The sequence below is a fragment of the Pteropus medius genome, unplaced genomic scaffold (assembly GCF_902729225.1).
Source record: "Pteropus medius unplaced genomic scaffold, Ma_sr-lr_union100, whole genome shotgun sequence".
In the NCBI taxonomy this organism is placed as follows: Eukaryota; Metazoa; Chordata; class Mammalia; order Chiroptera; family Pteropodidae; genus Pteropus; species Pteropus medius.
Window position 1 is genome coordinate 6,268,829 of NW_024347790.1, and position 25,790 is coordinate 6,294,618.

Consider the following 25,790-nt stretch of genomic DNA (forward strand, 5'->3'; position numbering starts at 1 on the left):
TAAGGTCTTAGTCTCAATAGATTCCCATGAGGATAAAAATAGGGACTAAATCACTTTTTCCAACTATGGAAAAATTAGAAAAGCAATTACATTCTATGATAAATGAGCCATTCTTAGCTGAGAAATCAGAGCATCTTCTCATTTCATGTACTTAATTTGTGCATTTTCTGTTACTGCTGCAAGCTGTTTCTTTCATCTTGCAAATTCAAGAAAATTATAGTTGTGCTATTGAGGACATATGAAGAATTTCATCTCGAAAGAAGTGAACTACAAAGACATATTGTTGTAGTACTTTGATATGAAATCAGAAAAATTCTGAACTTTAAAAATCATAATATTGTTACCATTTAAAACTAAGTCTATTTGGGGGAGGAAGCCATATTTTGAATAACTCATCAGTGTAAGTGCACTAAACCCAACATATACCTTTGTTGAGATTTGATGTGAGTTGTCATGATAAACCTAATACCCAGAATATTATCAGTGACCCCATGCTCCAAGAAACCAAGGTGAGAACCAAGAAGTGGAACCATTTTGTTATATCCTGCATTTATTTAAGCAAACCGAATGTGTAGAGATAGGAAATTAAAGCGTTATCATGTTTTACAAATACAGAAAGAAGACACAGAATAATAAGACCCTGAAAAAAGTGCATGTGAAAACGCAGTTCTGTCATAGGAGAACATTTGCAGTGACCACACTGAAGCCATGGCCGACACATCCACCCATCATTCTTGTTATGACATCGTTCAAGTAGTTTTAATAGATAAATCAGTGATTTACTTTTAAACAAATAATAATACTAATGATTATGGTAGCCTCGAAGGATTCGTGAGTGATTATACTGTACATACGTGATGGTAGGCTCAATGCCACTGTACATTATGCAGGGGGAAATATGTCTTATTACACGATTGCTGTGACATCCACTAAAATGTGAACTAGTTTGCATAGGTTAGTCCTTTGGGCAGCACGATGTTGCTCTAGTCCACCAAGGCTTAAAGATTCACAGTGTAGAGGAAAAAAATATGAATTAAAGCATTTCTACTAAAATATATTTTAATAGCTGGTGTTAACAATTTGCATAACAAAAGCCAAATTATATTAGTAACATTGTGTCATTCTCTAAGTCCCTTCAATTTAAAAAACATTGTTTCCTTCAAAACTATACCTCTCAAAGTTAGAAGAATCTTGCAAATTAATCATCAACCACAATTCTACATATTTCGAAGCAAACAGAAGCCAAACTGCACGATGACTCGATTTTGCATAATCACAGGTCAAAGGCTAACAGTTCCACACTATGCTCGTATCACACTTATTGCTGCTTCTAAATGCTAAGCTGCTCATCATGTGGACACCAAAATATAGGGCTATTGTGCAGATTTCTCTTTTCTTTTAAGTAAATCATTCTTAATAGCAACTGGATTACAAAGAAGTATATACTACGCAAACTGGATACCATATATCAAACACAAAAAGCATATGGAATTCCCATGAATACGCTAAAGTAATATGGACAATTGGGGAGGAAATTTGCCCTGGGAATCCCTTCCAGGATTGTGGATTCCAGGAGTTTAAACATCAGAGAATGACGGCCACAGTAGCATCATACAATGCCTTGATTTTTTTTTTTTTGACCAGCAAAAGTTAATGGCTGCCTGGAAAGGACCCCAGTGGGCATGGAATACTTGAGAAGGGCATCTTCATTTTAGCATTCATTTACATAGCTTCTTACTTAACTAAAGCTTTCTCACCTCCATGTCACGATACCCAAAACAAGCGCACTCCAGCCACTTTCAGATTATCAGCAGCAAAGAGCTAAAGTATCATGAACTTATGAAATGAATTTCATCTTGTGCAATGAATGCAGCCTTGTAACATAAACCTTCTATCTTTTTCTTTCCTATTTTTTAAATTAATTAATTTATTTTTTATGGTGACATTGGTTAACGAAATCCAGTGTTTCAGGATAAATCTTCTATCTTACAATAGGTATTTTATTTTAAATCTCAGATCTAAAGTCAATGTTTACGCATCTCAACTATATATAAATCCACAGAGAACCTTTCAGAAATAGATAGGAGTCAGTACTTTCTAAAGTTCTAAACCTTTAGAGGTAAAATACAATCAGCTATCACTTTGTACACCTGTCAGGAGCTAATCTCATTTCTCCACCACAAAAATACCAATCATGTATAATAAAATATTACTATAGAACAGGCAGGAGCTTGCTTGTTTGATTTTCTTTCCAACACCATGGTGGATAAACCAGGGTATCAAAAAGGCACCTATTTCTTTATATATCTCTATTATAATTTTGGTATAAACTATATCCACTTTCTATAGGGATGTGTTATTAAAGGATCACACATATTTTCTTTATCTTTTCACTAAAAACAGTCCTCTGGAGAAGGATAAACCTGCAAAAGAGATGCACCTCCTGAACTTCCACTGTTTTAGAAGAGCTGGCTTCTCGACCACTAGCTCAACATGGAGAGAGAGGATAAGGAAAGAAACACTTTGGGTAACACTGTCAAAACTGCATCTTCATCCTCTTTGAGCAATGAACCTAGCGGCATGAGAGGGGCTGCTCTAGCCTCATCCATCTTCATACAAGGTGCTCTTTGAAATTGTGCTTGCAAATTCCTGTGTGGTGTCTGGAGGTGGGAGGGGAGGCATGAGAAGATGCAGGGACATCTGACAATCAGATACATATTTCAAAGCAGGCTACACTGCGGATGTGTAAACAATAACAAGAACACATGAAGAAGTTGTTTTGCCACAGGTGAGAGATAGAAAGCTTTCCTAGAGACAAAGAATTAGTAAAAACGTTTACTACAAAACCTTACAACAAAAGCATTATATTCTGTTGCTATGCTTTTCTCCAGAAAGATATGATCCACATACAGTTTTGTTTTCGAAACCTTTAAAAGCATATCAAACTGCTCCTTGTGCTTTTATCGGGCTGGAGAACACATCAAATTTATAAAAGCAGGTGCATGCTCTCTGTAAAGTCTACTTAAACTTGATTTTTAAAAGACATGTTTGTTAAACCCTTCTTTAACTGTCAGTGTAAAGTATGAGACATCTGTTGGGAAATTAAAGCGGGGGGGTGGCGTGTGGAAAGAGGCAAAGTTGTTCAAGAATGTAATTTTGAAAATGCTGCTGTCAAAATAGCACTTTGGTATTATACATATATGTTTCCTGTATTTCTGCTGAGATGGTTATTATCCTGACAAATTTTAGAAACAATAACAATCCTATCCAATTATAGTGTCAGGAACATGTAACATCCTGTTCTACCTCAGTCTTTATTGTAAAACAACTTCCCTCTAGTTAAATTCTGATCAGATCTTAATTCCTAAAGACTGGAAGCAGAAACACCTAGCTATGCAAACACTGTGTAAAGCTTAAAATCTTAGGAGAATCATTCCCCAAATAAGTATGACTTTTACATTCAACGAATCTGATTTTCTGATTTTGAAATCTGTGGATGAGAGAACCAATGAAACATCAAGCTGCTACTTTATTATAATCATTTTAAGTTAGTTTTCTTTGCGCTTCTATAAATGTGCTAGCTATCAAAAATCGTACCTGTCCTACATTTATGTCTGCAATTCAATCAAAAACTACTCCTTTTTATAATCATGAAAAGAGTTCTGTCTGGGTGAAATGTAAATGTTTACTTAATGATATCATAAAATTGAGTCAACTTATTTCCCATAGTTTTAATCCACAGAAAATTTTGCAAGAATATTGCAAGATCGGCTTGTGTTTGTAGGTTTGTGTACAAGACATTAAAACTGACATGGGGTTTAATCCATTTAATCATGACTGGTCATTTCAATGATAGAAAATCAGTCAAGCTGGTTATTTAGTAATCTGTAAAGCCCCCTCAAAAAAATCTGTAGTAATATTCCTAAATTTTTTTTTAATTTTTAAAAAATTTTCAGTTACAGCTAACATACTGAACTTTCTCTTTTCAATTTATGTCTGTCATGTAAATGCAGCTTACGTGTAATAAACTTTACTTAATACTCTTTTAACTGAGTAAAATGGTTTTCAAAAGTATTTGCTACATTTTCAAAGGTGTAAATGAACTAACATTTGCCTTTGGACTAATAAGCATTTCAATAAAAGATATCTTACAGGATATTTTGTTAATTTCTTTGAATGTATCATATCAGGTAGATATCCCCAAGACCCATACATTTTATTACAGTTTTATAACTTTGTTTTTTTTAGGTTCACCACAACTGTAGAGTCAGACCTTGCTTAAATGCTACCCTGTTGCAGTCTCCAATAACTGGCACAATCAGAAAAACAAAGTTGCTGATAGACAGTAATTTCTCATGATCTTGACCGTGAACTCCAGGTGAAATTTAATGACCCGTCAGCAATGGCTGCAGTCATGGCTGTGAATCCAGCAAGAAACCTCAAGGTCCCTCATTTGGAAATCAAAATCTGACAGTTCCTTTTCTAGTGGGTTTATACCTAAAATCTCTGATGACATTTCTAGCTCACCTTCTGAATGTGATCTGGAAAATAAAAAGCAGAAAGTAGAAAGGAAGTCTTTTCATTAACTGGCTTCAGTGGCTAGATTTCCACTCCAGAATCTGAATACCATTTTCCAAAATAAGAAACCAGATCAGCTCCTTCTCTCTATGTGAAGTTGGTAACTTTTCTTTGCTGGTTTTCTCCAGCACACTTCATATTCCACTTTGTCACTGGCTTGTGTGAAGTTTTCTTAACTTTTAAATCAAGAGCGGCATTAAGTTAATGAAAGCTGTTCAGTAAACACCTAAATCACTTATTTACTAGAGTATACGACTATTTCCTAAGGTGCAAATCCTTCGAAACTAGAGTGCGATGCAGCAGGAGAATCTCAAGCAACTTTTCAAAATATGTTTTTCTGATGAGCTGGCAACTAGAGGAAAGGCTTTTATATACCAGCCACACTCTCTGCTTTAATCACAGGGATGGGCGGGACAGCTGCCTATGTTACAGAAGCTTGAACCTACATGTCATGCAACAGGGTAAGGGTGATTAGGAAATAATAGAGATGGACTTAAGTTTGCCCTCTGCAGAGTAGCTGTGAAGTCATTTGGTTCTGACAGTCTATGGAGCCAAGCATACACTTGGGTCCACAGAATGTAAATGGGGAGTAGGATGTGCCTTGGTACAAATGAGAAATAAAGAGAACCAAGTTGGCCAAGGAAACAAAAAAATTTTCTTTGTTCAACAGAAGTTTCCAGGTCCCTAAGGCCACCAGTCAATTTAATTTGAACCAAACTATTATTCTGCCACTGCTTGCATTTATTATATTAGGCAATTTTCACTGGAATTGGAAACTGCCTAATGACTCCAAAACTAAACAGTTTTTAAATTATTGGCTGTGTTACTGAATTAAGAGAACTGGCTTCTGGTGATTCCAAAGTGACAGCTAAGAAGTCTCATATACTTGTTACATTTACGGGACAATCGACATCTCTATTAAAGTCTACAAAAATACATTTCCCAGAAGGATTCCATAGCCAATCAAAAGAAACCAATAACACAATTAGCAGCACCAGGTCTCCAGACCTAATTATCCTGTTTGTAGGAATTACTGAAAACGCTGCTCTTTTCAGCCCAGAAGTCATTCCTTCTTCCTGGTGCCTGTGTGTCTAATTGTCAGAGTAAGGATAGATTATTGTAAAATAACTGCCAAGTTGTCTTAAAAGTAGCTTCTATCTCTTAAAAAGATTAGGTTTAGAATACATTAGAATAGAGCTCAAAGGGCCAGGAGAAAGGATTAATTAACAAACTCGATGTAATTCGCGGGGAGCATGCCCGTTTTCCCGGTTCTCTGCACTGTGCCGTACATCCATCCGTCATCGATGGGCTGCACGTTGACGATGTAGTCGCCATCCCTGAAGGAGACCTCATCTTCATCCTGGGCACTGTAATCGTACATGGCTCGGTAGGTCCTCTGAGAAAGGAGAGACGGGGTCACACGATGAATACCAAAACGGTCACAGCCACAAATGCCAGTCCCAACAAACCAACCCGCACACAAAGTAAAACTATCAGGAATGTTGCCGAGTACATTTATTTCTGGAGATCTAGAAACCAGAGCCTGCTGTCCTAACTCTGCTCATGTTAAGTTTACTAGACGAGCAAAAAAGAATAATATTTGGGGGCAGAACGGGGATAGAGCAAACCGCTCAATACAATCTATCCTTAGCCCATCAAAAAGGAAGCTCTGAAGAGTAAAGCTCAACTGCCCCTAGTTTCAGCTTAGATTGCACAGTTTCTCCCCTGGTCCCCAGGATTCAGAGAACAAAACCTGCCATAGTGGCAGACAGATCCAAGTCACTGCAAGTGGTCCCCTGGCACAGGCAATTAATGTTCTTAAACAGGTATTAAGAATTGTTGTTATCTCTTACAAATATATAAAACAAATAAAAGGGAAAAAATCAATAACGTACTCATTTTATTGGTTTTTGTATCAGAGTCGTAGAAATTTAGCATGTAAATATTCTAAATATTAAGGTAAATATAACTAAATCTTTGATGAAGGAAATGTTTGCTTCCTGACTTCAAACTACATTACAAAGCTATAGTCATCAAAACAGTAGGCTACTGGCATAAAAACAGACACGTAAATCAATGGAACAAAATAGCCCAGAAGTAAACCCATGCATATACGGTCAACTAATTTATGACAAAGGAGCCAAGAATATACAATGGGGAAAGGACAATCTCTTCAATAGATAGTGTTGGGAACACTGGACAGCCACATGCAAAAGAATGAAACGGGACCTCCATTTACACCATACACAAAAGTTAAGTCAAAATGGATGGAAGATTTGAATGTACAACCTGAAACCATAAAACTCCTACAAGAAAACATAGGCAGTAAGCTCCCTGATTTTGGTCTTGGTGATGGTTTTTGGATTCAACACCAAAAGCAAAGGCAACAAAAGCAAAAATAAACAAGTGAGACTACATCAAACTAAAAAGCTTCTGCACAGCAAAGAAAACCATCAACAAGATGAAAAGGCGACTTACCTAATGAGAGAAAATATTTGCAAATCATATATTTGATAAGGGATTATTATTGAAAATATAAATTGAAGTTTACTATACTTGTTTTCATTTAAGGCCAAGAGTTTAGCTAATATGAACATCAGACAATCTCAAAATCAATTGAACTTATAAACTGAGGAAATTGACTGAGACATAAGGATTTTAGAGTAACTAAAGATAACTTTCAAATTGTTGAGGTGGGGAGTGGCACCTGTTTCTGAGTTCTCAGGCAAAGGCCAAGTGACTATGTCAGGAGCTTGGAGAAGGAATTTCAGCATGAGATGGCACATTTGACTAAATGACCTGGAATACCGCTTCCAAACTTTACATTTAATGAATCAATACTTCAAGATTTCCAACAAGAGGGTTCAAAGACATGTTGGTTCTATCATTTAGGTTTTAGTGACCACTCTGATTAATGTCAAGGTTAACCAGTTAATATGACCAAATATTTGTGCTTAACACACCTGAATGAAGATCATAATTAGCTAATACTGATCACAAAGTTAACAATTAGGATATTGAACTGGTAGATTCTTTGTGTTTTATTGTTTACATGTTTTCACATCACACATTCCTTTCTCAGTGGTTTTTCTCTATAAGTCTTTAGCTTCCTTCAAAAAGGTTGTACAAATGGAAGCATATCATTTACCCTTTATATGAAAATGTGCATGTCCATCAACTGATGAATTGATAAAGAAGATGTGGTCCATACATATATAATAGAATATTAGTCATCCACAAAAAGGATGAAATCTTGCCATTTGCAACATGAATGAGCCTAGAGGGTATTATGCTAAGTGAAATAAGTCAGAGAGAGACAAAGACCATATGATTTCACTTTTTTGTGGAATATAAGAAGACAAATTAAATGAACAAACAAACAAAACAAAACAGATTCATAGATAGAACAAACTGATGGTTGCCAGGGGTGGGCGAGAAGTAGGAGGAATGGGTGAAAAAGGTAAAGGGTAATAAGAGGCACAAATTTCCAACTATAAAATAAGTCAAGGAGATGTAATGTAAAGGACAGGGAATATAGTCGATAATATCATAATAACTTTATATGGTGACAGATGGTTACTAGACTTATTGTGGTGATCACACGTAAGATACGTAAATGTCACATCACTATGTTGTACCTAGAACTAATGTAATATTGTATGTCATCTAGACATTAATAAATAGCAAATTTTAAAATGTAAAGTAAATAAAAAGAAATAAATAAAAGTCATTTTAGCATCGAAAAAAAGAAAATGTGCCATATTCAGTTCGACTCTATTCCACATGCATTTCTATTTCGGAGATGAAATGGGAAGACCAGGAGAGAAGGAACATTTCAAATCGACACTTACCAGATTCTGGGAATGCTGCATTGACCTCATGGATGAAAGGCTGGTCTGGTGCATGTACCCATAGCCTTGGGAATGGCTTTGCTGGTAGGCTCCAGGAAGAACAGGTGCTACACATGAAATACACACATAGATTCCTTAAAGCAGGTCTCAAAATACCCCTCCCGACCCCTCAAATGACTTCTTGCTCTTCTGGAATCTTCTGAAACAAAATCTCATTTTTGGTGTCATGTGAAATTTGAGTATTGATGTTATAAGTAACCTCTAGATTAGTATAAATTTCAGTAATTAGGACATATATAGGGAATCAGTTGAACATGCAGTCAAAATATATTAGAAATATCTGTATTACTCTACTACAGATGCTATGTTAAAATAACACAAGTGCAAAAATAAATTTCCCATAAGCCCTTAACAAAATCATGTTTTCACTTGGCCATGGTGATCCTCACAGGCATTAAAAAAAAGGGTATTTAAAGGAATTTCATTGGATTGTCAAACCAATGACAGAGTGTAAATGCTTTCACTAGATACTTCAGAAATAATGGGATGTTCTAAATATTTTAAGACATAGAGCTGAATGTTACTTTTACGAAGATGGTAAACATAGCAAATATTTAGCAATGTATGTTTATCAGTTAATAGTAGGTCTACATCCTTAAAATAAACCTTTACTTACAACATACGAATTCCCAATTTTATTTTGGCTGTAAGTCAAGACTACATCGATCAGCTGCATATGTTACAAAAGACTGAGAAAATCAACCACTTAAGGAATTTCACAAACATATTCTTCTACATCAAAAAAAAAATAGTATCAAAATAGTATTCACTTAGTTTGTGCTGTTCTCACCACTAATTTTGACATTCGAAAGACGTAGTTCCTATTTGGAAGAACACTGAATCCTAAAGAAACCAACACAGAAGCTAGATAAAAACCACAAAGTCAGTTGATCAGCTTGTGTGTTTCTCTATAAGTATATTTAAGAACTGGTAAGTAGAAGCTTGGGCTTTAAATGAGGATATTTTAGTAGTATGTCCTTCATTATGTTTTGAATTAATTAAATGATACATTAGTAAAACTTGCATGATACACATGCTATAAAAATCCAGAACAGTTGCCATTTTTGTTGCATATATGAAGAAATTATCATGGGTTGATTTATTCGGGGCAGTTTTTATAGTAAAAGAATAAAGCAGATGTAATTCCTGAGTATTATGAATAATTAATGTTTTATAAGTGGCACATTCATTCTAATGATATATGAGAACATCAAACTTTAAAGAAGTTTAATCATCAGAAAATTACAAATCATTAATGTGTTCTCCAGATGATAATGATATTGTTAAAGTGCATTTTTTTTAACTAGGTCTTGAATTAATTCATATTACAATGTTGTTACAAGTTGTGTTGATTTAATGTCTAGATGTGGCATCAAAGAGAAATTGCCAAGATCTTAACTTGGATTCGTAGTACATTATAAAGTTATTAAAACATTACACATGAAATACTTCAGAAAAATCATACTTTTTAACATTATCAACTCAGTTTAAATATTTAATGTCAAGAGATGTCAAGGATATTGTCAAAATTCACTCATGAAGAAAAAATAATGAAATCCCCATGAATATCTGAGCCCACTTAATCAGCCGAGTAAAAGGGCCTCTTCTGTGTTGGAAGCTGGAAGCACTGACCATTTATTCATTCCCTTGACTTTCAGCAAATATTTATTAAGTGACTTCATGTGTGCATAGGGTGTACCCCACTGCTTGTCATTTAGTAAACCTCCCTAAATGTTGACAATTATCACCGTCCACTGTGTTCAATGCTTGCCAGGCAGAAGAAAAGTGACAAAAACAACTGCCCTCTCAGGACAGTGATGGCCCTGGACATTGGCTGTTAACAAATGGCTCTGGATACTTAGGGCTTTTCCAGTTAAATACATTAGTCAGTGATTCCAACTGCATGTTCCAGATTGGCACTCCTGAACTGGTTTTTAATCCATTAAACAAGTCATTTTATTAATTATTATTTTAATGTATTCATAAATACTAAGTAAAATTAAGTAAATAACCCTGTAAAGTTACTTAAAGTTAAACTTTTAATCCTTCGTTACACTATTTAACTATGACCTTTGATATACAGGGTTAAACATAACCATCTTAAAATATTTTGGGGGAAAAAACTAACAAGAAAGGACAACAGTGAAAAAAATGTTAAATTTGCTATCTCCTATGATGTAATATGTTTACGTTTACATAGTTTGTACATCATACTCCTAGTCTAGTGCCCAGAAGTACTGATGATTCAAGAATTTTTTAACAGTGTTCTCTAATTTTTGCATTTAAATATCAAGTATATTCACATCTACTTGATTACTCAAGTTTGACCTTCAAAGGGAATCTGTAGGTATTATCAAATACAGTGGGAAACAAAAGTAGTATATTTGTCTTAAATTTGTGTGTGTTTGAGAGAGCAGGATTATATGCTAAGAATGAGAAACCTTGGAGCAAACATCATCTATCTAGTCCTACGGTTTTTCTTCATGTCTCTGTTGATTATTTCCATTTTTCTCTCTGGGTGCATTACTTAATGCAAGTCCTCTGGAGTCATCAAACCTTGTTATCTATCTTTTACCTGGTACAGTGAAAGAGTTTTTAGGAAGCTCTTGTTAGGGCTATGAAAAATATAACTGAGAGCCCAGATGAATCAACTTAGTAAAAGTAAATGCCTGAAACAAACAAACAAAAAAGCTGGAGTAGCAATACTTATACCAGACAAAATAGACTTTAAAACACAGGTTATAACATGAGACAAAGAAGGACCCAGTAATCCCGCTTCTGGGTATTTCTCTGAAGAAATCCAAAATACTACTTCAAAGAGACACGAGAATCCATATGATTATTGAGGCATTATGTACAATAGTCAAGATATGGAGGCAACCTGGCTGCCCATCAATGAATAAATGGATAAAGAATAAGTGGTACATATATACAATGGAATGAATCTCACCATCTGCAACAACAGGGATGGATCTAGAGGGTATTGTGCTGAGTGGAGTAAGTCAGACAGAAAATGGCAAATACCATATGATTTCACTTATATGTGGAATCTCAAGAACAAAATATACAAACAGAAACAAACTCATAGATACAGAGAACATTTTGATGGCTGCCAGATGGGAGAGGGGTCGGGGGCTGGGTGAAAAACAAAAAAGAAGAAAGAAGTACAGATCGGTAGTTACAAAATAGTCATGGGAATGTAAAGTACAGCATAAGGAATATGGTCAATAATATTGTAACAACTATGTATGTTGAGTAATAGATTTATCAGGGTGATCACTTTGTTAAGTTATAGAAATGTTTAATCACTATGTTGTACACCTGAAACTAATATAATATCATATACCAACTGTAATTAAAAAATTTAAAAATTAAAAATTTTTTAAAGTGCCAATTTAAGAAGAGACAGACATTGACTTTTTTATTGTTTTACTACACGAATGCTTTTTATGAACCATAGGTAAAACAAGCAAAAGAAAATTAAAAGCAGTAGCTTTGGAAATTGGGTTTATTAAGAACTTAGCTAAAAGATAATTATTCCATGTGAGTCTGAGATTTCTTCCATGAAAATATGGAACTCAGAAGGTAGAGCAAAAGGTTGATAGGCTAATTTCATGACAAGCAAGGACTTCTTATGGAAGAGAGGAGTGTACAGCACCGTCTTTGTAAACCAGTGGCCAGATCCCATGAGCATTGGTACAGATGCATGATGATAAAGGTACGATGGTCTTACACCCCAAGAGTTTTGAGTTTGAGGGTTTTTATTGCAAAACAAGTGGAAATCACACACGATAGCTTTCATTATCCTAAGGCAACAGTAAAACACAGACGTGTGACTCAACTTTCATCTCACATTGGTAAGATTTATTGACCCGAGATCCGGAAGCTGGCAAAAGCGCCAAAGGCTTCAGGATCGATTTGGAGCATCCTTTTAGTACTTATCCCACCCGAATATCACTTTCACTGCACAATAAAGTCCTTCCACAAACAGCCAGTTTACTAATACTTTCTATTTAATGTGTATTCTTACAATGGAAGGAGATAAAACCAAGATAAAGAAGGAAGTGGACGTGAAGATTATAAAACAGAAGATGAAACTAGAGGAAGAAAAATTTTAGGAGCCTTCCCACATCTGAAAGTGAAAAAATGAGGAAATACATGCAAACGTACAAATTTTGAACAAACCAAAGAAATGCACCTACAATAAAGGGAGAAACTACCACAAAAGGACACCCACTCTGGGGGACATGCCCAGAACAGGTGAAAGAAGGGGGATTACTAAGTGTCCTCAGTGTGCGTGGACTTTCATGTCGTCTTTTAGTCATTCAAACAGCTGTCTTAGCTAGGCATCATTCCCGCTTTACAGAATAAAAACACAGAAGATGACAGAACAATCATCTCCGCATAGTGACACGAAGAAGCTCTCCACTCATTAAAGATGAGCCTCACCCTGACCGTGACTGTAGGGTAATCGTAGATGGCCAGACTCCAAATGCAAACAATAAAAAGGGTGCTTTATTGATGCCTTGGTCCATTTAATCTGCTATAACAAAACACTATGAAATGGGTGGCTAAAACAAGAAACATTTATTTCTTCTAGTTCTGGAGACTGGGAAGTCCAAGGTTAAGGCATTAGCAGGTTTAGTGTCTGGTGAGATCTCACTTCCTGGTTCAAATCGCCGTGTCCATATGCGGCAAGAGGGGATAAAGGAGCTCTCTGGGGTCCCTATTATAAGGGCACTAATCCATTCATGGGGGCCCCACTCTTACAGCCTAATCACTCCCCAAAGGTCCCACCTCCTAACACCATCACAATGGGAGTTAAGATTTCAACATGTGGGTTTGGGGGGCCGCAGACGGTCTATAGTAATTAGGTAACTCCAGACATAGCACAAACGGAGAAAATAATTTGGGGATTTTTCTTACAGGTTTATTTGCTAAAAGTTCCAGAATAAGGAGAAAATCACCAGAAGTTCTCCTATACAGAATATAGGATGCAGTAAAATTACTGTCATACTTCTAACACTGGACTATGTTTTTATCAGTTAATGCGTGTCAGAGAACTTAATGTGGTTTTTGCAGGGTGGGGTTAGGACAAAGAATATTTAGACAATCACAGGGGGGAATGCTAAACTGAATGAAGACATAAATATAAAAGAGAAAGTGTAAATATGCTGCTAGTTTTGCACAAAATAGTAAATAATGAGCTATATCCTAATTAGATCTCACCTAGGCCGTGAGCAAGGCAGTCGAGTGGTAATAGAGTAGGCTCATGATGTGAACCCTTTTGCTCAAACGGCTTTTGCATGTGCCATCAAGAGCTCCATGTCAGAACCCCCAAGTCCCATGGCATCTGATTCTCCTCCACAAACCACAAGTAGGTACTAAATCCACAACATTTATGCCCAATCCAGCAATGAGAAGCTATTTTTTGATCTGAGAAAATTCCTAGCACTATAGAAAATTCTTTTCCTGCCTGGCAAAAACAAACAAACAAACAAAAACAAACAAACAAACAAAAAAAAACAAAGAAAAGCTAGATTGCCTCTAGGTTTTAGTTTGTTGGTTTTTAATGATATGCTGTGAATAGACAGCTGCCTAAGACAGGCTTGCTACTTAATAAACCGTGAACAAACAGACTTTAACATAAAAATGAAATGACCTACAACCGCGTTAAAACCAACAAGTTTTAAAAACATACATAATTATCATTAGTGCTCAAATGTTGGAAATCGTATGCAAAAATAAAAGCAATTGTTACTATTTCACATGTTAAATTTCGAGCTCGGGTAGGGGCCATGAACTGTGAGAAGGAAGCAGACAGAGGAGGAATCAGTTACCTGCAGTGGTTTCCATCCTGGCCGCATATTAAATTCACCTGGGAGCTTTTAAAACCATGTTAGGTCCATGTCCCAGGCCAATGAAATCAGAATCTCTGAGGTGGGAATGGGAGGAACTGGACATTTATGCTTTATTTTTAATATCCTCCTAGTGATGAACCACTGAGCTACCATCAGCTTCCTTCTCCCCCAAGTGACACAAATTTAGGGGCATGTGTGGCTCTGTTTATGCTAGCCCCAAATTCTCTCTCCCCCCATCAAATGGACTAAATCTTTTTGTCACCCTCTCCCATTCCTATGTTGAAACCTAACCCCTGAGGTGATGGTATTTTGAGGTAGACCTTTAGGAGATGACCAGGTCAGGAGGGTGGAGCCTCATGGACAGGATTAGTGCCCTTATGAGATGAAGTCAGAGAGCTAGCTAGGTCTATTTCCACCATATGGGGACACAAGTTGGAGACAGCAATCTGCAACTTGGAAAAAGGGACCTCACCAGACCGGACCATGCTGGCAGCTAATCCTGAACTTCCAGCCTCCAGAACTGTGAGGAATTGATTTCTGTAGTTTACAAGCCATGCACTCTCTGGCATTCTGTTACAGCAGCCGGAACAGGCTAATACACACACCCAGCCCTATGACCTGTTCCTAACAAACACAGGATTTAGGAAGCAACCAGGGATTATGAGAAGAAATCTGAGTCAAGAGGAAACTCACTGGGGAATAATTCAGAGGCTAATATGCAACACCCCTGGTAAGGCAAGTACCACAAGGCACCACCAAGGGGAAGCTGACTAATGCAAGCTGACCCTGCCTCCTGGGGACTGACCAGAGCAGAACCTAGTCACCATCTGAGAGGACAGGGGGACTGTGTAGCCAAAAATGTCTTGAGAAATTCAACCATTATCTCTCAAGCCAATGCTAGGGTCCTAGCAATTTCCTCGTCTAGACTCACTCACATAACATCTGTTTCCATTTTCTAGTCTTAGATAAATTTTATTGCTGTAAGTTACAAAAAACCTCTTTTAAGAAAATACAGTACACATGAAAATATTTGAGCACCTAGGCATGTGCCCCTATGAAACTTAAGGGGGGAAAGATGGAACATAGGGATTATTTCCCAAGGAACACGAGATGTGAGTACAATGAAATTTAAATAATGTAAATGGTATGCTTACAATTAGGGGAACCAACTCAGTTTGTTCAGGACTAACCCAGTTTTAGTTCTGAAGGATCTTCTCAGGAAGGCCCTTTATCTTGGGCAAAGTGGATGGTCGGTCTCCCTACTGACAATGTGCCAGGCCCTGTGCTTAGCATGTCACATGCATTAGCTCGTGTAATTGTTACCATTTTACTGATGGTAAATTCCCAATTTTCACAGATGGAGACAAGATTAGCAAGATCAAGTACCTTGGTCAAAAGTCCCAGAGCTAGATAAGAGCCAAGATGTAAAAGCCAAAAATCTGACGTCAGAACCTGAACTCTTGACTATAGCACACCAAAATGCTCATGGAAATTAAAGACAAGACAGTTTAAGATTTATCTCCGAATAACCATTGTGAATTCAGAAACGTGAAAGAATACTATGCTCTAGAGAGCAGAGAAGCTTCTAGAAGTAGTGAGGACTTGATCTGAAGCTGGAAGAGTCGGCAGTCAACCATTCATTCCTGCTGGTGGAGCAGACAGGAGTGAGAGGGAGGGAAAGGCAAAAGAAACAGGGCATAAATGCTGGGGAGATCAGCACATCAGGCTGGCTGTGCTTCACAGACGCTTCTCTTTTTGTCATCGGCTTTTTTGTGGTAAACTTTGGAGTTTAAACTCCATAAGTTCATGTGTGTGTGGTTGATGAGGTGTGCCAGACCATTTCTGGAAGAAATTATAGTGAGAATAATTCATTCACTTTTGAAAAAGCAAGCTCGAATCACAGAAAGCAGCATCACTTCTGAAGCAAATGGCTTTTAGATTTTTTCAAGTATCATTTTAGCATTTGAGAGGTCTCTGATGTGCATGTGTGTGTGTGTGTGTGTGTGTGTGTGTGTGGGTGTGTGCAATCTTTGTTTCTTTTTCTCATTGTCAATGGTATCCATTTTTTTCCCAGAGCAATTGTCACCTCATCTTGTATGAATAATTTCAAGTCTGTGTCCAAATCACATCTCCTAATATGACTTCAACCACTTTCCCACTAAGCAACAGAGGCCCCGTGATAATTCTCCCTAACAATTTTCAACATAATTCTGTAAAACAGTCTGAAAATGTTACTCCCCCAAGTCAGCATCAGAATAGTGACAAGCTCTTCTCCCACGGACTTGTTAAGAACTTAGTTGAAAATACAATTAAATCCAAGTGATTATTTAAACATTTTCTTCTCTAAACTTAAGTAATTGTTTATAATGTTGCTTTAATCAAATGCCAGTTGAATATTTAAAGATTTCTAATTACTTGTTAACTGCAAAAGGAAATATATACACATTATGTACTTTTCAGAACTACCATACGTATATATTACTTTTGACCATTTCATTTATTTATTTGGCTTAGTTATCTCAAGTACGAATTTATAATGTACTGTTTTGGGATTCTGCAGTTCCTTAATATTGAGAAAATATACAATTAGTTATATTTTAAATTATCGCCTAGAAAAGCAGTATGTTCTGATTTCAAAGCTAATCGGTTTTCTCTATAAAAAACAAGTGTGAATGTTCTCTGACGTAACTGAGCTAAGACATAATATGATTTGAATAAAACTAGAGATTTAAGAATACCTGCTATTTTGCCTCAGCATAATCTAGCCAATTTACTTCTATATTTAAGATTTGAATTTCAACTTGCATATTTTTTTTCAGATTTGTTACTAGTTTTTAGCTACCTAAACCAGGATCAACTCCTCGACCTGTAACTATAACCTAAATCATCAATAAAAGCTGGATTGTCACTGAAGGAAAAAAATTATTTCTGCCCCAAATTACAAAGTCTTTAATAATATTCTCATGGCACACTCATGTGCATGCTATCCCCCAAAACAAAACAAAAAAGAAAATATAGGAATGCACAGTATGGACATACATGTAGTTTCCTGACAAGAGCTACAAAACGTGGGGCAATCCTTTGAGAAGATGAAACCAATAAAGACCTTGAGAAGGCAGGCAGACGGGGATGCTGTTTCTATTTGGTAAGCCGTATCACCAAGACTAGCTTTGGGACATAAATTAGACCATGACTGAAAAGTCAGCTTAGAGCAAATCTCAATTTTCCTCACTAAATACAATTGCAAATATTGTGTAAATCCATCTTACACAGGAAGATTCTTCATTTAAGTACAATGAAAGAAATTCTCATAATGTCATTGCAGAGGATATTCTGCAAATACTGATTTTTATGAATAAATACACACACATATATATATATATAATATATTTTTAAAGACTTAAAATTGGGCTATGCATTTGGTTTGTCTCTTGTGCTAATCAATTCAAATCAATTCACTTCTTAGGTACTATCATCAATCCCAAATAGTTCCCAAATAGTTTTGCATTAGACACACTTAGTGACAAGCCACACTAACTATCACATATAGATACATCTCCATATTGATTACGTTTCTGAATAAGAAGGTGTATATATATTTCAACCGATAAACACCTATGAAATGAACTCATTGTGTACCTGACATGATTTGAAGATAGGAAAATGTAGGGAAATGAGTGTAAAGAACTATCTGGGTCTTACAGAGCCCAAGCTTCAAGTTCAAAGCTAGGGCTGGAGAAATAAGCAGGTATGAAGAGTCATAGTCATGTAGGGAGGTGAGCAACAGGTCATTGTGATCAAAGACACACACTTATAAGGATGTTTAGACAAGATCTAGGTAAGAACCTAGGTTTGAGAGACAGACTAGTAAACAACAAGTTCAGTACACATGGGTCAGGAATAGAGTGAAAGATAACAGTGAAGAACCAGAATGGCTGGAAGATGAGCCATGGGCAGATGAGGAATACTGTAGGGGGAAGATTAGGCAATAAGGAAACTGGCCACAAGAGAAGCAGCATGACAACCAGGAGACCACTAGGCAACAGGAGACAATGAACAAAATGCAGACACCTAATATATCATCCAGCTGTATCAGCCCATGGAAATTTTAAGTAGTTCCTGTAAGTCAGGATCCCATCCCTATGACCTACTGGCCTGGGGCTTGGGGCGGAAGGATGTGGGGCACCTGGATGAAATAGGAAGTTGGGGATCACAGGGAAATTCATAACTCCGAAAATAAAATTATGACTTTACTGTTTGATGTATAAGACAGATATGTAAATATGTAGGTATAAGCAGTCTATTACCTGACCTGGACATCAGTTTGATCCATAAAAACCAAAAACTACTATTTCCATTTTCATTTCGATTGTTCGACAATATGAAAAACAAGAATACCTATTCTCTCCTTTACATATATGCCACTTGACAACTTACAAAGCTCTTCCAAAGTTTTCTTACTTGATGCACATGCTATAGCCACATTTATATTTTTCCTGATGATCAGACCTCCTCTTTTTCTCAATCAACTCAGCTTCACAGGAAATACACTTTTAATGTTTTATAGTTTGCTACTTTAAGTGTCAGATGTTTCTCCTTCATACACAGATGGAACCCTTTGATTTAATTTTGGCAAATCAATGAAAGACACATGTGCATCTTGGAACAGGTGCTATTCATTAGTATTTAATCCTTTCCCCAATTTCACACTCAGAAAAGGAAACTTATGACATTTCTTTCATTCCAAGTCTCTTGGTACTAAGAATATGAGTTTCCCTAAGCATTTCAAATTCAATCAGAATCCTAAATCTTTTTCTTGGGGGAACAAAAGAACTAACTAAAAGTTTTGAAAATTTGCTTTGAAACGTTTTGAAATTTGTAAAAATTTCTATAAATTGTACCATGTGTGCTTTTTTATAAGCTAGATAGCTAAACATAATCATGTGATATTCTAGTAACTGGATTTTACCTTATAAAGGAATCGTTCATTTTCCTATACATTAGTTTCATCACAGAGATTTAGTATTTCAATCATCAATTATTTGAATGTTTTCAAACATGTATGGAGATACTAAAAGAGCACTTTTTTTGACAGACGCTAACAAACTTCTCAAACTCGGATAGGAAATAACACTCAAAAATGGTGGAGAAACACACAGCTGAGAGTCTCTTGTTGAATGTATTTGCTTTACAGAAGTCAGGCCAAAAAGGAGTTGGACTTTTTTCTGGAGGCTGGAGACTGCCAATCAGTAATCAGAAAACTGAAGTAGTGGCTACAATAGAAATACTGGCAAGTTTATTTTAAATGAAGACCAAGAGTTCAAAACCGGGAGTGTGTTTTCTAGTAGGTTGTTCCGGTTACCTCATTTTAAAACTATGTTCGTGATTAAAAACTAATAACTCTGAACTTCGATGCCATCTATAAATCATCAAACGTAAATCTTCCATGGGAAAAGAGAACCAACAGACTTATAGATTCTAGTCATATTAAAAGAGACTTTGAAACACTGCTGGTTGGATACACTTCACTTCAAAAATACATTAACAGTTTATTACTGTACCCGAATTTAATATTTCTGTTCAGTTTAATGGCGAATTTAACTTTTAATGATGGCTATTGTCCTTAGTAACTCACATCCCCATGATCGTTGCTGAGTCTAGGAAAGTGATGATTTGTTCTTGCATTTTCCTCCTTTTATTTATCATTTACTCATTGAGCTCTTCCCATCCTGTGCTAGGTACTGGAAGGGAACATTTTTCTTGGGGGAACAAAAGTACTAACTAAATGAATGACACATTCATTCTGTCTCTACAGAGTTTATGATCTAACGATAAACTAGAATATACTGAGCTAGAAGCCATAAAAAGCATGAATTTCAGAATTCTGATGGGCACTTCTACTTTACTGAGTCCCTACTGAGGACAGATGTCATAACGAAAATACACAAAACACTAAGATGAGAAGTATGTATATGAGAACAGAAGTATTAACGTAGGGATGACCTACTGATTTCTTGGTTATGAAAGGCCATTGGCTGACTTAGGCTTTGTCATAAACACAAGTTACAATGTTACATTCCAGTGATACATCTTACATTACTGCTTTTTAAAAACTTATAATAAGAGTTATTATTGCACCGTTATTCTCAAGTCTAATTAGCTTTAAATGGACATTGATAAAGACTAATGCCAAGTTTTAGTAATTTCACACGTGGCAAAGCTTTTTCTTTATATTTCAGATCAAATTTAATTTGAATATATTTATATATTTCATACTGTTTATTGAGTGTCTATTGTAACACAAGTACTATTCTAGGTACTAGTTATAAAATAGAGAATAAAAGCAGGCAGAAAGATTCTGTTCTAATAGAGTATATATCCTGGGGGAGATATAGGCACTATACAAATAAACTGATTAATACATAATGAAACATCAGGTAGTAAAAAGAGTTATGAATATGTGCCCAGAAGTAGAATTGCTGGATCATACTGTAGTTCTATCTTTAATTTTTTTGAGGAACCACCACAATGTGTCCCATAGTAACTGCTTCATTCTACATCCCCATTGACTGTGCATAATGGTTCAAATTGCTCCAAATCCACACCAACACGTCTCTTTTTGTTTGGTTGGGTTTTTTGATAACAGCCATCCTAACAGGTATGAGATGATACCTCATTGTGGTTGTGATCTGCATTTCCCTTATATTGAGGAGATATCTGGGGCTCTTGTTCATTGGGGACTACTCACAATAGCCAAGATATGAAGAGAACTCAAATAACTATCAACTGATGAATAGGTAGACAATGTGATATAGACATACAATGGACTATTATTCAGCCTTAAAAAGGAAGAAAATCCACCACATGCAACAAAATGGAAGAACGTAGAAAATTTTATGCTAAGTGAAATAAGCCAGTCACAAAAGAACAAATACTTCATGATTCTACTCATATGAGGTGTCTAAAGTAGTCAAACTCATAGAGCATATAATAGAATTACGGTCACCAGGGGCTGGGAGGAGGATGGGGAATTGTTCAATGGGTATAAATTCTCAGTTATACAAAATGAACAAGTTCGAGAAATCTGCCGTACAACATAGAATCTATAGACAACAATACTGTAATGTGCATTTTAAAATATGTTGATGACAGTTCTCATATCATGTGTTTGTACTACAACTGCCCTCTCCCACGAGAACACAGAGAAATGTACAGGTGGTGGATGTTTGTACTTTGTGGTGATGGTATCATAGTACAAAAGCTTATGTCCAAACTCATCAAAATGTACACATTAAATATGTGCAATTCTGTGTATAAAGTATTCCTCAATAAAGCTCTAAAAAGAGTTATAAAGAAAATAAAGCAGAGTAAGGAGATAGAGAGTTACGGGTGTATATGGGTGGAGTGCCTTCTATGTAGAGTGATCAAGGTAACCCTTTCTGATTAGTTGACATTTAATCAGAGACCCGATGGAAGTAAGTGAGCCACACAAACACCTGGGAGAGTGCTCCAGGCAAAGGGACAAGTGGTTGCAAAGGCTCAAGGTAGGAGAATGCCTGGCATGCTAAAATAGCCGAGAGAACTGTTTTAGCTGGAGCAAGGAGGCTGGCGGAAGGTGACATTGAGGGCCAGACTATGCAACACCTTGCAGACCGCATGCCACAGTTTTCAGTATGAGGGTGATTGGAAGCCATTAGAGTATTTTGAGCAAAAATATAATGAGATCAGGTGAAAGTTTTTAAAGGAACACTGGCAGCTGGGCGGAGGCCAGACCCAAAGTGGCAAAAATAGAATTACAAAGACCAGGAACCTATTTCTGCAATCTCAAGCAGATAGGATGATGATTCGCTCAGGGGAGGAAGTGGTGAGAAGTGGCTGGATTTGGGACGGATATATTTTGAAGACAGAGCCAACAGGCTCACAGAAGGACAAGATGTGAAGCATGAAGGAAAGACAGGTGATAAGAATGATGCTAAGTATTAGGGTGAATGATTGTGTCATCAACCGAAATGGTGAAAAAAAACAAAAACAAGAACAGGTGTTTGTTTGTTTGAGAAGACAGGAAATAAGATTTTGGTTCCAGACATAAGATTTGAGATGCCTATTAAACATCCAGCAGTTGGCTATTTTGTCTGGAGTCTGGGAATCAATAGAGTGGAAAGGTGCTTTGATTTTAGTGTTTCTGCTTTTGTATATAAATGACAAATGTCAACAATAAGACAGGCTGTGAAGTTTGGAATAAAAATCCACAATGCTCTCTCCACACCATTAGCCCCTTTAGATGACTACTAAGAAGGCCTCTGGTCACTTGACATCCAAGGAGTTGATGCTCCAGTAAAACTTAAATTATCCAGTGCAGAATAGATTCTACGATAAGCTCCCAAGGCAGAGACTCAACTGCCTATCCGTCTAGGTAACTGGTCCTCTAAATATCTTCTAATCTCCTACAGATGAAACACTAAGGAAAGTGCCCTGAAATTATGTTCAGTTGAACCCTGTCTCTGAAGGGACTTAGCTCAGCACTGCCATACTCTGGTTCCAGTCTTCCTTTTCTGCCCACCTGCTGACACACACAGCCCCTGGGCTCCAGATGTGCCAAAATGCACCAAGCTTCCAGTGTTCTGCGTTCTCTCATATGCTACTTTTCTGCCTACAACTCCCCTCCCCTCTCCTCCCCTCCTCTCCTCTCCTTTCCTATCTCCTAGTTAATTCTAAACCTACGCTATATTCCACCATAATGCCTTCCTGAGCAAAATGGGTTTATGCATCTGGTCCACTCACCAGAATGTGGGTTCTTTGAAGACAATAGCTGTATCTTTTGTTCTTGTGGTCCCAGCATCTCACACATATAGGAGATATCACATAAATGTTTGGCGAATGAACAGATGGAATGATGGGTGCCTATAAAATGCCAAGACAATTGGCTACTTAATTGGTGTGCCACCCTCTGGGATGCCTGCAGGCAATATACTGACAATTCTGGAATGTACTGAGGCATGTCTTGTAACCTAACGTCTTTTGAGAACACATTACGTGGGATGGAGTGCTATAAGCACAGCCCAGCTAGGGCTGTCACAGGATTCGGAAATTTGTTAAGGCAGGACTAGGTCGTCCCAGTGAGATTCTTTCACAGCAAAATGAAAAAGTTCACAAGCTCAAAGCGCTGGAAAGGGCTATTTGAAAAGTGTTATCTGCTTCCCCTTTGCCATCATACTTGTATGCTCCGGAGGAAGACCGAGACACATAAAATACTGAAGCAAAACTGGACACAAATTCAGACTGAGAAGGGTAAACAAGGGATGAGACTGCAAACATAAAGACACTAGCGGCAATACAGAGCACTGTAAGTTAAGGAAAACCGAAGAAATACAAAGCGGTACCAGAAGGCAAATACACATTGCAGGAAGAACACGAAGATCAAAGGAAACCTCGCCGTGATATAAGCAGAAGCCATCAGGATTATTTCCACTCCAGGAACTGTATCAAATGAAAATAAGTTAACTTAATCTAATACCAAAAGGCAATAAAGATCATTTCAAATAATACCATTCAAGAATCAACCCAAAATTCAATGAATTTTAAATAAAAGCCTCCTTAATTGCATCAAAGTAACACAATAGAGATGTAAAATGAAAACCCTTTGGTAACTTAATACCTTGGAAAGTAGACCGAAATGTAAAGAAAACCCAAAATAATCACATAAGAAAATGAAAATATTCATCGATCAAAGCAAGATGGGAAAATATCATGAGAAACACATAACTAAAACAATGATAAAAACTTAAAGCAGAAGGCTTCCATGTTAATGCTCATGAAAACCAAATGGGAATGATGAAAACACCGTACTTTAGCCTCAAGGAAATGAGCTGATTGTTTAACCCTTTGTGCTAACAATCAGAATTTTCTCTCACAAGAAGAACCCTAAAACCGATGACTCTAATAATTGCCCAGCTGCTTAATCCACGAAGTAAACAGGCCACCACCAGGACATAAACACATTCTCATACATAGAAGGTACAGAAAGAAAATAAAAGTTCATTTAAGTTTATGGCACTTAGCTGAGGAAATGTAAAATTTCTTAGAAAGCTTCCTGTTCTATATCCTTCTCATTATAGATGTGGAATCTGAGCCTAATAAAGTCAGATAATCTCCTGTGAACCCAGACCGAGTGGAGAGAGAGTCAGGGTGAAGTTCAATGCCATGTTCCCCTGCACAGCGTGGTGTCCACTATAACACAGTGCTGCCACACACCCCACCTGACAGCAGAGAGACAACCCAATTATTATTAAAGGACACCTCTCTAGGACATAAAAAAATTTATCATAAAATGTCTTAATCTAAAAAGAAACTAAAAAGGCTGGACCAAAAAAAAAAAGGGCATTTCTAAATCCTACAAACATATTCTTTTGCTTCATCTTACCACTAACGTGTATTTTTCTAAAATTCTTTTCAATTTCTAGGATAGTATTTAAACAAACAAAGGCTGTCACGACCAGAGACATTAAGGTTTTCATCAAACAGTTGTCATCGTCATAAAAATGTCATCCTTCTACATAGTCAATCATCACCTCCTCACCAGGGCCCAGCATAGCGCACATTTCAAAGAGGACCCTAAATTTCAAAGCAACCCAAAAGTCATGGATACTACTCTTTTTCTTCCCCACCAGAAAAAAAATACACTGGGACTGTTTCCACTTTAGGCTTTTTTCAGCTATGCTTTAATGTCATTGAAACATATCAAAACATCATCAAAACAAAGATGCAAGAATTTTCTTAAAAGGCTTCCGAGATGGAATTTTCTATTTAAAAAATCGTATTTAGATTTATATACGCAGTTCTAGTTTTTAAAATATTAATTTATTGTACGCCTAAAACGAATGTAATGTTATGTATTGGTTATATCTCAATTTAAAAAATGAGCGAGCCAAAAAAATATAATTTGGCCATTTCATTCACCAAATATTTACTGAGTGCTTATTCTAAGAGCTGGAAATAGATTGGTAAACAAATCAGCCAGTATCTGTGCTCTTGTGAGACAGAGATAGACAAGCAAAAAAAAACAAATATATATCTCAGGTGGTGTCAAATGCTATGCAGAAAAAAAAACAAGGTAAAAGGACAGACAGTACAGGAAGGGGTACTATTTCATCTCTGGTAGTTAGAGGTCTCTCTGATAAAGTGACATCTGAACAGCAACATGAAGAAAAATGAGGTGAGGCAAGCAAATATGGGGGTGGTGGGAGCAGTAAGCACAAAAACCCAGGTAGGAGCTTCCTTCGGAGGTTTGAGTAAAGCTGGTAGACCAGGACGGGGGTGGGTGGGGAGGGTAGTGGACTAGCGGGCTGAGAATGGCAGGAAATGAGTTCAGGATGGCAGCCAACACCCAGATTGATGGAGAGCCTATCAAGTAGCAATAGTGAGGATTTGGGTTACGTTCAGA

General features: G+C 36.8%; 1 protein-coding gene across 1 annotated transcript in view; it reads right to left on the minus strand.

Annotated features, from left to right (window-relative positions):
- Positions 1-1,625: 1,625 nt before the first annotated feature.
- NEBL (nebulette) overlaps positions 1,626-25,790 on the minus strand; it is a 101,010-nt gene continuing 76,845 nt past the window's right edge. Inside the window, 2 exon segments of the mRNA XM_039877524.1 lie at positions 1,626-5,974; positions 8,430-8,536. Of these exon segments, the coding sequence (XP_039733458.1) occupies positions 5,798-5,974; positions 8,430-8,536 (284 nt within the window). The 3' untranslated portion in view covers positions 1,626-5,797.